Below are 14,511 nucleotides of genomic sequence, written 5' to 3' on the forward strand. Positions count from 1 at the left end.
CATATTCATGCGCTTATCTGAAAGCTCCTTAAATGCTCCTATCACATCCACCATCAAAATTCCTGGCAGCACGATCCAGGCACCTACGTTGCGCCTCATATCTCCTTTGAACCTATTTATTACCCCTGTCCTTGCTGTAAATGCATGGCCCATAGTAATAGACGTTTCAACTCTGTGAAAAAGATTCTGATTGATTTAATTCATTAATTAATTCATTTATTCTGTTGGTTTGATCACTTTAGTGTATCTGACTAGAAGAAAACTTTCTCGACTTGCATGCATGTGCACACACACACACGTGCGCACACAGCCTCCATCCTGCCACCACCCCATCCACATCCCCCACTGAGTCATGGAGATGTACAGCATGGCAAACACCCCCTCGGTCCAACTCTCCCATGCCATCCAGATATCCTAGATAAATCTAGTTCCGTCTGCCAGCATTTGATCAATATCCCTTTTAAACCCTTTTATTTATATACCCATCCAGAATTGAACTTTGTAATGGGACCAGCCTCCACCACTTCCTCTGGCAGCTCATTCCATACACGCGCCACACTCTGCATGAAAATGTTTTCCTTTAGGTCCCTTTTAAACCTTTCCCCTCTCACCTTAAGCCTCTGCCCTGTAGTTTTGGACTCCCCCACCCTGGGGAAAAGGCCTCATCCATTTACTCTATCCATGTCCCTCATAATTTTATAAATATCTACAAGGTCACCCCTTGGCCACCGATGCTGTAGAGAAAATAGCCCCAGTCTATTCAGCCTTTCCCTATAGCTCATACCTTCCAACCCTGGCAGCATCCTTGTATATCTTTTCTGAACCCATTCAAGTTTCCCAACACCCTTCCTATAACAGTGAGGTCAGAATGGCACACAAAATTCCAAAAGTGGCCTAACCAATGTCCTATACAGCTGCAACATGACCTCCCAACACCTGTACCCCATGCACCAATGAATAAAGGCAAGCATACCAAACACGACTTTGCTATTCTATCTACTTGTGACTCCACTTTCAAGGAACTATTGAAATATGAATAAAATTACGTGCCTTCTCAATGCCGTTGGGTAAGTGTACTTATAAATACATGTATTTTACACTTTAGTGGATCAGTGATGTAAGTGACTAGAATGCTGGTTGGAATAAGGTGATGACAACTACAATTTTGTTAATTAGCTGGCAGGATTTAGAAATTTAGCTGGAAGTAATAAAATTGGAAAATGACAGAAAACTTGGCCCTGAGCAGCAAAATGATTTGAGAAGAGACGAAAGAAGTTAAGTCTAAGAATGCAACTTGGTTTTTTTTTAAATAAAGGGAGCGATTTACTTTTTAAAAAAAAGAATAGTGGGAGAGCAAATCAACATTTTTAATTTTAATCTGTATTCTTTGCAAAGTTAAAGTTTATCAATTTACATTTATGTAAAAAGACAACAGAGATCAAGTGTTAGTTTGAATTACTGTGTTCCTGGAATAAAATTAATTCATTTGTGGCTAAACTCATACAAGATTGATTAAAACAGCAAAACTGTTGATAATGAATTAACTGCAACTTTTTATTCATAAACTACTTCTGATGCTGGAAATCTGAAATAAAAAGATTTGAAAATGCTCAATTCATTAGGCAGCATTTATGGGGAGAGGGAAGAAATTTACTTTTCAGGTCCAGAAACTTTCTTCAGAATATGTTTAATATGTTCTCTTGGTTTGTAATGAAAGTGACCAGGAGCCTGTTGTCCAGTCTCTGCCAATGCTATTCTGAGCCAGGACCCAGCAAGGGGGGCTGTTTATAGTCACTTTATGATTTGTTGCTCAGATAGTAGGATAGTTTGAAATGTTTCTTCTTTTTTATGCCTTTGTTCGGGAAAAGGGAAGCATTTAAAAAAAAGGAGGCATGTACGATTGGGAACCATTGATTGATGTTCTTGAAGCCATTTCTCAATTCTAGTTTAATTGACAAAGGTCCCACTAAATATGAAAAGACTATCCTTTTTGGTTTTCATTTGAACGTCTGTTTGCTGATGTTTGTTTTTTTGTTTATGTTGTGTTTGTTTGCTTAATACAAGTTGCTCACCTGTTTTTTGAAAGGGAAAAGATAGTGTACAAAGTTGCGGTTAAGTTGACACGATATAAAACCTAGTATAGATGATCATAGGTCGTTCTAAACTAATTCTTGTATTTAATAGCATGGTCATGCTGGAATAACAATTACAAATTTCACAAAGTTAATACTAAAGTTGCATTTAGTTAAAAGATTATGATTATTCTTCGAGAATCATCTTGCTTCTAAAGCAAATTAAAACAATGCCAGAATAGAAGCGTAGCTGTGCTGATGATCAATACCTGAGGAGGGCTAATGATTTAGAATTGTAGGAACTTTGCCTTCTTTGGCTTTGACGATTGCAAGTTCTTGGTCATGAAATGGGAGGAAGCCAAATAAGCATCTCCTGTAGTCTTTTACTAATGCTTTAAAGATACAACTGTATAATCTTCACAACTCCATGGCACATTTTCTCTGTCAAGTGAAGCTAAGCAGAGTCATGTTAAAGTACCAATATCTACGTTGGTTGCTGTTGAAGCACAAGAAACTAATGAATCAATTAGTATACTTTTTAAATTATGATTATAACTAAACTAAGTCAATCACAAAATGTTAGTTCCTCTTCTAATATTAATCCTAGAGGTTTCTTAAAAGCGAATGTTTAAAAATTAACCAGAAGTGTTAATGTTTTTGTAAAAAAATCATGATTGCTTCGGAATGGTGTTTCTTATTACATGTCTTGCATTTGGCATTGTTTGTTTTTCTTTTGTAATACAACAACAATGCACGCCTTTTTAAAAAAAATGTCTTAATTAGGCAGCTGTCGTTCAAATTGTTTAAAAAGGCACAATGGATTTGTGGAAAGAAGTATTTTATTTATTTGTTCAAAGTCGGATCATGTGTTTTCTTATTTGAGGTCAAACTTGATTACATGTTTTGCAAGTGGAGTTCAGAGTGCCTTCAAGAGTACTGTTAAACGTATAGGATAATTGGCTGTATTTTGTTCCAACTTCAGTTTTTTTTTAAATTGCTGTGACCAAAATATAGATGGATGTTACCATTCAGTTAAAATGGACAATTAGGTGTCTGAAGAAATTGTTATATTGATGATTGGTCTACCTTTAAATTTTACCGAATAGTATTTTTGATTTTCTGTTCCTACCTATTTTCCCAATTTAAACATTGTGATGTATGTTTTATGTTCAGTTCAGCTTTGTTCAGTTCTTTCTTCAAAATACTTTTGATTTAACATCATTGTTTTCAGACATATAATTTGTTCTGTTTTTTGACTTTGCAAATACCCAAAGATAAACTTTAAACATATTGTGCTACTCTGACAAGGTTAAAGCCAAAACTTCGAAAATCTGTTCACAAAATATGATGCTTACTCAGAAGGTGTTTTAAAAGAATAGGAAGTAGAGCAATATTTTAAATTATAGAATTATACAGCACAAAATGAGACCACTTAGCCTTTTGTGCCTGAGCTATTTTTGTTTAAACCGAGCTATCATTGTTACTTTTCCTCTCTTATGTCTTACTTCCTTTAAAATTTAAATGAAAGCAAAATACTGCATTGCTGGAAATCCAGAAAAAAAAACAACGTGCTGAAGAAACTCAGCAGGCCTGGTAGCATCAGTGGAGAGAGAAGCAGTTAAAATTTTGAGCCCAGTATGGCTCCTCTTTGGAACTTTTGGATTTAGTTTAATTGGTAATGGGGTGTTTTCAATTCAAAAATTAAATCTACAGTGAAACTGCTTTTTCACAATTACATTGAGAATAATTGGAATAATATTGAGCATTTTCAAATTGTAATTGTCAAACTTTGTTCCCATATTTTTTAAGCCGTATGTGAACTATGTTTGAGTAATTATTTGTTAGTCAATTTTTAATTTGTTTATTCTGCATTAATTGTACATTCAGTGAAGGTGATTAACCGTGAGAGTTTAGAAATTAGTACAAGGTTGACTTTAATTAGCATCAACATCAGGAATGTTATTTGTTTAAATAATTAAAGCAGTCTCCTTTTTTCAGTGATTCTGTGGAGCTAGATGCTTCTGAATATTAACTAGTATTTAAAGGTATTTTGTTTATTGGGAAGTTTCTAATCCATGTGTGTTCTTGACAATTACGTTTAACTTCTGTTGTTTGACTTCTGAAAGTATTGTAATAAGTAACATATCATTTTTTGGAATATTTGTTTCAAATTATTTCGCTGATCTAATTTATTGTGAGGTGAAACCCTGCTACGTTTTAATATGATTGTAATATGTACATTCCAAACTTACTTTGAGTGATTATTTTTGAAAAAAATTAAATGGAAGTTTTATTCTCCTTTTTTTTCCACTTTTGGCTTATACCATTTCAATTCCATTTTCTGCCATGTTCCCTACTTGTTGAAACCTTTTTTGTTACGTTTCTTGACTGATATTGCTCACCATTAGTGCAACCACTGCAATTAGTAACATGGGATGCCTCTTATTTTCATTATTTAGTCCCAACCCCTATGTCTCCCTCCTCGAAATCAGTGAGCACGCCCAGTGAAGCTGGTAGCCAGGACTCAGTTGATGGTGGACACAGTGGAAGGTAATCACTTTTTTGTTTTGTAACTTCATGATTTAGCAGGTACAGTTTAAAATGTCTTAAGTGTTAATTTGACAAGATGACATTAACGCTATTGCTTGCATCATTGATGTGTAACTTACTTGGGTAGATTTGCTTAACATCATTGTAAAGTGCAGTTTTGCATGGCATTTGATTTGTTAAAACTACCCATACCAAAAAACATTTTGAAAGGAACCAATAGAAATAGGTTTTTCTATGAGTACAAGGCCAAACACTGCATTTTCTAATGATGCCTAGAACAGTTGACAAGGAATTACACCATTGGTAACAAGTGAGTACCAGCCATCATTGTAGCACAGGCTGGACCAAGTTCTTATACTGTACTTAAGCGAAACAATGTAATGTGGAGAAGGTATGTGGGTGAAGACTTGGCAGACAGACCGAACGTGCCAGAAGATTGAAAATCCACAAATAACTGTGCTAGAAGGAGACCTGGATATACGTGAGGACAGTGTAGTAACTGGAGTGTCTGAGGCAAACAGTACCTTGATGGAGAATACCACGATGACATTGTGAACCTCAGAACATTCATTCATCTTACACATTTAAAACCCCAGAGGTTAAAACCAACAATAAAAATAAATAAACTCCTTGATGTACACTGACAGCTGCATAAGAATCAATGTCCTCTGTGATGACTTACCTACTGACTTGTTGTACATATCGTAGAATCCCTATACGTGTGGAAGCAAGCCTTTTGGCTCATTGAGTCCATACAGGCCACCGCCCCCCTCCAAAAACCAAAGAGCATCTCACCCAGCCCCACTTACACTGTCCTTGTTACCCTGCATTTCCCATGGCAAATCTACCTAGCCTGCACATCTCTAAACACTGTGGACAAGTTAGCGTGGCCAGTCCACCTAACCAGCACATCTTTGGACTGTGGGAGAAAACCAGAGAACCTGCCCAAGGATGGAATCGAATCTGGGTTCCTGGCATTGTGAAGCAGCAGTGCTAACCACTGAGCCCCCATGATTGTAAATATTGGGACTATTTTGATTGATGTAATGGGATGGGATGTTATGCATCTGAAGGAAGATCACTAGACCCAAATCATTAACCCTGACTTCTCTTCACAGATGCAGAAAATTGCTGAGTTTTAACAGAAATTTCTGTTACTGTTTTTGTTGGGATGTTATCTACTTGGGTAAGTATGGAGAACTGAGTCCAATCATGTGAGATCATGGTCATCAGCCATTTTGGATGGGAAATAGTTAAGTCCATCCTTGCTGCCTGCAGAGTAAACACCATCTTAATAAACAGCCTTAATAAAGCTGTAGCTGTTACTGTTGTGCACTTCAGCCTCCTGGTCCTCCTCAAAACGCGACAAGCATCTTTTGCCTAGGCTGCAAACAAGCCTGACCTGTCAGCTGCTTTCCTTTCAGTTCACTATCTTGGACTTGCTGTCATCTCTGACTGCTGCCTGCTGCAGTGTTCTATTGAAGTTTAACACAAGCTTGAGGAACAGCACATTAGCTTATGATTCAGCACTTCTGAACTCTATGCTGAGGCCGGTAGTGTCAAACCATGAATTCTGTTTCCTATTTCAATTCTGTTTTTTGCTGTGTAGTTATTTGAATCTTGCTTTCATGTCTTTTGTTGTTCATTATCCTGGCATTTGCACTCATTCTGAACAATTGTTTTGTTTCTTTGTTTCTTTTTACCATAACCATTACCTTTTTTCTTTCGTTTCATTACATCTTTTAGCATTCAGTCTCTCATACCTGTGATCATGTTTCAGGTTTTACCTTTGATTCTTTTTTCCTGTCCCCACCTCTACTTCCCTCCTTTGGCATACGGTCCGTCACATTTCTACCTTCCCTTATTTTTTAAGCATTTGATTCAACTTAAACTATTAACTCTAGTAATGTTTTCAAATACGCAGGTCTTGATCACTCCTTGACATAACTAGTACATATACTGCTGTCATCATTGGCACAAGTTTATTAAACTCAATTAGCATACACAGAATCAATACTTAACAGAAATACTGTACTTGGATTTCAGAAGGGTGTTGATGAGGTACCACAAGGAAGGTAATTGCACAAAATAGGAGCCCCTGATTTATCAGGTAATGTATTACCATGACTCAAAGGAAAACGAATGATTTGCAGGATGAGGTGAGTGGAGTCTCACAGGGGTCAGTGCTGTGCTGTCAATACTTTATAGTTCATATCGTGACTTGGATAAGTGAAATGAAGGCATGGTAGCTGTTTGCAGATGATATCAAGACGGATAGGAAAGTATGTTGTGAAGTCCATATAAGAAGGTTGCAAACAGATGGGGTTAGTGGGCAAAAATCTGGTAGATGGAGTATGACATGGGAAAATTTGAAATTGATTTCTACTCTTCCTGCCAAAGTGAACAGCGTATTACTTGGATAGAGAATGACTGCTGAATTCCACAGAGCTGAAGGATTTGAAAGCTCTGGTGCATGAATCCCGAAATGTTGATGTTTAGCTAAAGCAAGAAACTAAGATGACTAATGGAATATTATCTTTTTATTGTGAGAGGAGGTATTAAGAATATTATGCTTCAGTTATTCATGGCATTGGTGAGATTATACCTCAAATACTTTGCAGTTTTGTTCTCCTAATTTAAGGAAAGATGTAATAATGCAAAAGGCTATTCAAAGTAAGCTTATTACATTGATACTTGGAATGAGTGAATTGTTTTATGTGAATAGTTTGGACAGAGCGGACTTGTTTCTACTAGAATTTAGAGTGAGGGGGTGATTTAGATTGAAATGTTCACTGTCCAGGATGGTTTTGATGAGCTGGGTGATAAAGGGTATTTTTCTTGTGAATAAGTCCGGAATGAGGGGATACTGCTTTAAAATTGGGACCCGTCCTTTCTGGACAGGGATGATGAGAATTCTTTTCCTGAGGGTTTTGTGAATTTAAGTCTCTGTCTCAGAAGTCAGTGGAGTCAGGCTCACTGAATATTCACAAGGCAAAGGTATATTTATTCTTGTTTGGTGAGGGAATCAACGATCATCAGGGATGGGCAGTATTGTGAAAAATTTGAAATAACAACCAATCAGCCATTATCTTACTGAATATCAGAGCAGGTTTGAGAGGTTGAATGATCTATCTCTGCTCTTAATTTGTATATTTATTTGCATCTTTTAGCAATGTAACCCAGTCTTTCTCAACTGTTATCTTTCCAACTTCTCAAAATATACCATTTCTTGGACTGGCAGGTATTTCTTAATGTGTAATACCATAAATAGGTGCAGAATTGGAGGTCTCCCTTCATTCATCTTCATTTTGATAGGTTGGTTTTTGACCATTTGATGATGGAGACACAAAAAAACAAAGTTCTGAGGCAGAGTCACTGGACTTGAAACATTCTCTCTGAAGAGAAAACACAGATCTGCTAGACCAGCTGAGTTTCTTCAGCAATCTGCTTTTTTTTTGTCTCAAATCTCCGTTCTTTCTTTTAGTTCATTTTATTGAAGATGGCGAGATGGGGTGACTCTGCTACCCGGTGATACAATTAAATATATCACAGCCAGAAGGCATACAGCACATAGCCATGTTCACTTGATGTTAGAAGTCTTTGAGAAATGGTAATGTACACAATGATGGCTTAGCACCCTCTTGTTTTGTAATTTTGCATTCAATTCAACTGAAGTGAGTAAGCTCAAAGAAATTAAACTATGCATCATAAAAGCACATTGGTGTCGGTGCACGTGTAACCCTGTGCATAGAAAAACCTAGCAAAAGCTTGCAAGCCACCAGCATCCCTGAGTTTCAGAGGGCTAAAGTGACGTGTGAGTTGGTCTGAAGGCAGCCTTGATGATGTGAAGCTGGTTGTTTGGCAATGCTGCCTTGCCTGGACGAAGAAGAATGGTGTCCCTGGGGAATGTAGGGACTTTATCACAAAGTCTGCACTGGATGAAGCAAGTGATGAGCTGCCATCTAATAAAATGTGAGGCTGGATGAACACAGCAGGCCAAGCAGCATCTCGGGAGCACAAAAGCTGACGTTTCGGGCCTAGACCCTTCATCAGAGAGGGGGATGGGGTGAGGGTTCTGGAATAAATAGGGAGAGGGGGGGAGGCGGACCGAAGATGGAGAGAAAAGAAGATAGGTGGAGAGAGTATAGGTGGGGAGGTAGGGAGGGGATAGGTCAGTCCAGGGAAGACGGACAGGTCAAGGAGGTGGGATGAGGTTAGTAGGTAGGAGATGGAGGTGCGGCTTGGCGTGGGAGGAAGGGATGGGTGAGAGGAAGAACAGGTTAGGGAGGCAGAGACAGGTTGGACTGGTTTTGGGATGCAGTGGGTGGAAGGGAAGAGCTGGGCTGGTTGTGTGGTGCAGTGGGGGGAGGGGACGAAGTGGGCTGGTTTAGGGACGCGGTGGGGGAAGGGGAGATTTTGAAACTGGTGAAGTCCACGTTGATACCATTGGGCTGCAGGGTTCCCAGGCGGAATACGAGTTGCTGTTCCTGCAACCTTCGGGTGGCATCATTGTGGCACTGCAGGAGGCCCATGATGGACATGTCATCTAAAGAATGGGAGGGGGAGTGGAAATGGTTTGCGACTGGGAGGTGCAGTTGTTTGTTGCGGACTGAGCGGAGGTGTTCTGCAAAGCGGTCCCCGAGCCTCCGCTTGGTTTCCCCAATGTAGAGGAAGCCACACCGGGTACAGTGGATGCAGTATACTGTATACTGCAGTATACCATGTGGTATACTGCATCCACTGTACCCGGTGTGGCTACCTCTACATTGGGGAAACCAAGCGGAGGCTCGGGGACCGCTTTGCAGAACACCTCCGCTCAGTCCGCAACAAACAACTGCACCTCCCAGTCGCAAACCATTTCCACTCCCCCTCCCATTCTTTAGATGACATGTCCATCATGGGCCTCCTGCAGTGCCACAATGATGTCACCCGAAGGTTGCAGGAACAGCAACTCGTATTCCGCCTGGGAACCCTGCAGCCCAATGGTATCAACGTGGACTTCACCAGTTTCAAAATCTCCCCTTCCCCCACCGCGTCCCTAAGCCAGCCCACTTCGTTCCCTCCCCCCACTGCACCACACAACCAGCCCAGCTCTTCCCTTCCACCCACTGCATCCCAAAACCAGTCCAACCTGCCTCTGCCTCCCTAACCTGTTCTTCCTCTCACCCATCCCTTCCTCCCACGCCAAGCCGCACCTCCATCTCCTACCTACCTAACCTCATCCCACCTCCTTGACCTGTCTGTCTTCCCTGTACTGACCTATCCCCTCCCTACCTTCCCACTTATACTCTCCTCTTCACCTATCTTCTTTTCTCTCCATCTTCGGTCCGCCTCCCCCCCTCTCCCTATTTATTCCAGAACCCTCACCCCATCCCCCTCTCTGATGAAGGATCTAGGCCCGAAACGTCAGCTTTTGTGCTCCTGAGATGGTGCTTGGCCTGCTGTGTTCATCCAGCCTCACATTTTTTTATCTTGGATTCTCCAGCATCTGCAGTTCCCATTATCTCTGATGAGCTGCCATCTGCTTGGTCCTAGTGCTGACTTTCACTCCAGGAATTTTGCCTTAGTTTCTCTGGAACTGAAAAGAGATTTGGAAGCTGCATAGAAAAAAAGACAACATCAGTTAATGTTGAGATGTACATGCATGGAAATTAGGTGCTTGCTGCTCATTGATAAGAATAGAACTCATCATTTAAATCTGAAGGAGAAAGTCTGATTTTTATTTTATTGAAGTAGAGTTTGATCTTTCTCCTTTTTTATTTTTGCTGTATTTCCTCACATTTCTTGTGATTGTGTATGCAGCTCAAGGCAGCGAAATATTCTATTCCCAGATGTTTTCCTTTGGCTTGTGCTACAGATAGTCAGTCATTCACAAAGGAGTAGATGTAAAAAGGGGTTTGGGTGTCCTTGTTGACAAGTCACTGAAAGCTAAACTGCAGGAATCTAGTAGGAATGCTAATGGAATGTTAGCCTTTACCACAAGAAGGTTTGCTTACAGGAGTAATGAGGTCTTGATTCAGTTTTATAGGAGTACCTGAAGTACTGAGTGTAGTTTTGGCCTCCTTGTTTCAGGGAAACAAAGTTGTTGCCATGTTGCTCATCAGACCTATTCTTTGGCTGGGGAGACTGTCCAATAAAGAGAGAGATTGGGCAAACTAAGCCTGTATTCTCTATGGTTTGAAGAATTAAATATGATCACATTTGAAACATACAAAATACTAAAAGGAACTGACAGGGTAGGTGCAGATAAAATGTTTCCCCTGGTAAAACAGCCTAGAATTCAGGGACTCCATTTAAAAATATTGATGCTATTTAAGACTGAGGTGAGAATTTTTATTTTAACTGGAGTGTGGTGAAACTTCTGAATTCAGTGCCTCAGAGGGACCTGGAAGCTCCATTATGAGTATATTTAAAGTAGTGATTAATAGATTTCTGATTACTAATGGCTTTAAGAGTTATGGGCTTAGTACGGATAAATGGTATTCAAGTATTTGATTGGTCATGGCCATGTTAAATGGAGGAGCAGACTTGATGGGGTCAGTGGCATACTCCTCTTCCTGTGTTCCAATAAACCATTTACCCACAGCGACCAGAAGGCAATTCACATCAATTAATATATTTTTAAAAAGATTAAACCCATTAGATCAATCCTGTAAATTTGCCCTACGGTAGTGTACTCAATGAATTATTTAACGTTATCTTGTATTAATGCAGTGCACCACTTGTCAAGGTTGAGCCTATGCTGAATAATCTTCCTATGTTAATAACTTTTGTAAAATTCCAAATTATGAGTCCCCAAAGTACAAATAGAAAGCAAAGTGAGGATTTATTTTAAAGCCAATATCCAGTCCATTATTTTAAATTTCTTTTTAGTGTGTTCATACAAAAGGAAAATACTGTGGATGCCTGAAATCTGAAATTAACATCCTGAAATGCTCAGGCAGCATTTGTGTTCTGATGAAAAATGATAGACTGCAGATGTTAACATTGTTTCTGTCTTCACAGGTGCTGCCAGACCCCTCCTGAATGTGCGGGCTAATTTGCATATTAATACCACCATTTATTGTCATTATGCTATTTTTACCTGATTGTGTTCAAACCAGTATTGCATTAAAACACCACCTATTGCCTTTTGATATGACTTATTCAAGATACATTGGGTATTAGAAAGTTTGCACTGGTGTGTCTTGCAGGCATTAATAATAGTTATGCCAATTAATTAGTATGTATTCTAATGAGATATTCTGTGTCTTTTAGAGCATTGCAGTGGGATACTGATCCTTCTGTGCTCCAGCTGCAGTCTGACTCTGACCTCAGGTATGTCTCTGTGTTAATTGTTCCCATGCTTTATTGTACAAATTAATTATATGATAACCTGATCATCTATCTTACCAAGAAAATCAAATTTACTTCAATCAATAAAAGTAATCTTACCATTACCATGCAATTCACTTGCATAAGCCCAGCTTCACGTGAACGGTATTTTAGATGGCAAACACGCGGTATCTATTTGCATTCATAGATATTATATGAATATACTTATTGGGGAATGAAAATTGAGTTAACAATAACAAAAACATCTGACCTGCAATGTTAGATGCTAGCTCTGTATAATCTAGACTTCAAACAAATGTGCTTAATTTTACTTCCTTCTCATTTGTTTTTGAAAATATAACTTTTGATTTTAAAATGTCATTTTGTATGACGCATTTAAAATATAAAAGATCTTTATCTGATGCAGCCGCCGCATGCCGAAACTTGTGATTTCAAAAATTACTCAAGTTGATTTTTTACCTCGAGAAGTGGTGTCATACTCCAAAGAAACCCAAACGCCCATTGCTCAACAGCCAGAAGGTAATAACTTGTTTTTCAAACATATTCAAAATGTATTATACATTTGGAAGTCAACATTTCAGTTGTATTTTATTTCGACCTGGTTTGTCTCCTCCTTGCTCACTCAAATTCTTATTTCAAAAAAGCCTCATATTTGTGGTCAATTCAAGAATCTTCTCATGAGACTTCTCTCCAGAATCAGTCGCTAGTGTGTAAATCCTCATCTTTTTTTGCAATTTTCTTTGGCCTTGCACTTCTCCGAAAACCTGTCTAGTCTCCCTTTAAAATGCTGTTCCCCTGGAATGATTTTTTTCCTGAATAGTCTTTTTCAGATTTCTGGTAAAAATAGAACTTCTCTGTTTCTAACCATAATTCTCTCTTTTCTCAATTTAAATGTATATGTTGACCATAATATTACCCAAGAAAGCTAACAGGGGCACACTGGTACCAGGGAATATCTGATTTGTGTCGAGTCTAGTCTGAAATTGAGGAAGTAAATTATCTAGGAATGATTTTTGGGTGTTGGGCAGGAGTGTAAAGCTGACAAACATAGTGAACGAGTGGAAAACCGTGTGAGTGTTGGAAAAAATGTAAATGCATTCTGTTAGGCAGGAGGTATGTGTTCCAATTTATTGAGTGAAAAAGTTTTAAGATTCAGACAAATACAAGAAAGAAAAAGGATTGCTAAAGTTCTTGAAAGCTCAAGGAAATCATCCTACCAACCTCACACTGACCAACAAACATCCATGGGCAACATTTTACCTAGGAGTATTTCCAATATAAATGTTAGCCTGCCATTCTGACTTTGTAATTGTTGACCAAATGTTATTGAGTGTTAGCAACATATGGCAACAGAAGTCCATGCTTACATCAGGTCTTTAGTATGTAATTTGATAGATGCATGTGTGGCCTTGCTATTGAAGAATGAGCTTGGAGTTTGAGTAAAGTTAGGCAGCAACTGAGTCTTTTTTTCTGGTGTGTACTTTTTAAGTCTCTAGCAATGGAATGTGTACAGATTTACGTTTCTTGTGCTTCATTTGTATTTTCCAGTAGTAAAATCGTGTCCAATGTCCAATTGAGACAAAATGATCACTTCTTCCATACAGCATTCTGTTGCATTCATATGGCAATAACAAGCCCCTCCAGTGTATCCAACACTGTCATGTTTTAATGAAGAGCTGTGTCAAAGACTTACTGCAGCCTGCTTAACCTCAAAATGAAATGTATTTAAATTGCTAAACCATTTTACAAATTTACCTCTTGGTATATGGAACAAGAAGCTCCATTAGTTTAAGGTCAAAATACACCGATAGTGTTGAGTTTATGATCTACTGATGTGCTATTCCATTATAATGACTTAATTTTAAGGATTTTCACATTGCAACAATTTAAAATGTTTATATACAGTTGCGTGTCATCATATATGCTATGATTCCCATCAGTTTATTTGGAACAAAGGTTTGGTAGAAAAAGAGACTAATTTTGAACCCTATCTGTCCTTTTATACGATCTTTTCTATCTGTCCAAAGCAAAAATCTGGCGCCATCTTGTGGTGGTGGTTTAAAGATTCAGTGGGGAGACACAAAATAGCTGACCTAAATTGCTAAGTATTATTGATGCAAATATTAGTATTTCACTACAGCTAGTTTGCAAATACCTTCCCTTTCCTTGAAAAATATTAATACCCTCTGCATTCACTGTTAAATTCGTTTTGTGACTTTTCTTTGCACCTTATTCACTTGTTCTGTGGCGAGAGACTCTGAAGTTACTTTAGGAGTACTAGGAAATCTAATAGATCAAAACAGATCAGCATTTCAATCCGATCAATTGCACTGAGCTAAAATTAGGGCACTCTGTCCAATTAAATTGCACAAACCATTGCTCCCACACTTAAATAAATCTAACACTTTCTCTCAATTACCTCTTGTGCACTTTAAACAAAATTTTGCTACTCAAAATGAGCAAGCCAATGAATATCATGCAGCTTTAAGTTGGACTTGAAAATGTTTGCGAATACAAATTGAAATTTGAATCAGTAGACCTTAAGTTAAAGTCC

The 14,511-nt window shown here is 38.6% G+C and overlaps 1 protein-coding gene across 13 annotated transcripts in view; it reads left to right on the forward strand.

The window, feature by feature from the left end:
* LOC125464760 (cytoplasmic dynein 1 intermediate chain 1) overlaps positions 1 to 14,511 on the forward strand; it is a 272,641-nt gene that overhangs the window by 41,571 nt on the left and 216,559 nt on the right. For 12 of the 13 annotated variants that reach the window (XM_048557615.1, XM_048557596.1, XM_059655073.1 and 9 more), the window contains 3 exons: positions 4,481 to 4,622; positions 11,880 to 11,939; positions 12,364 to 12,476. In XM_048557615.1, coding sequence (XP_048413572.1) covers positions 4,481 to 4,622; positions 11,880 to 11,939; positions 12,364 to 12,476 — 315 coding nt within the window. The remainder of the gene's footprint in view (positions 1 to 4,480; positions 4,623 to 11,879; positions 11,940 to 12,363; positions 12,477 to 14,511) is intronic. The other variant, XM_059655078.1, reaches the window with a different exon arrangement.

This window comes from Stegostoma tigrinum, chromosome 2, assembly GCF_030684315.1.
Source record: "Stegostoma tigrinum isolate sSteTig4 chromosome 2, sSteTig4.hap1, whole genome shotgun sequence".
NCBI lineage: Eukaryota > Metazoa > Chordata > Chondrichthyes > Orectolobiformes > Stegostomatidae > Stegostoma > Stegostoma tigrinum.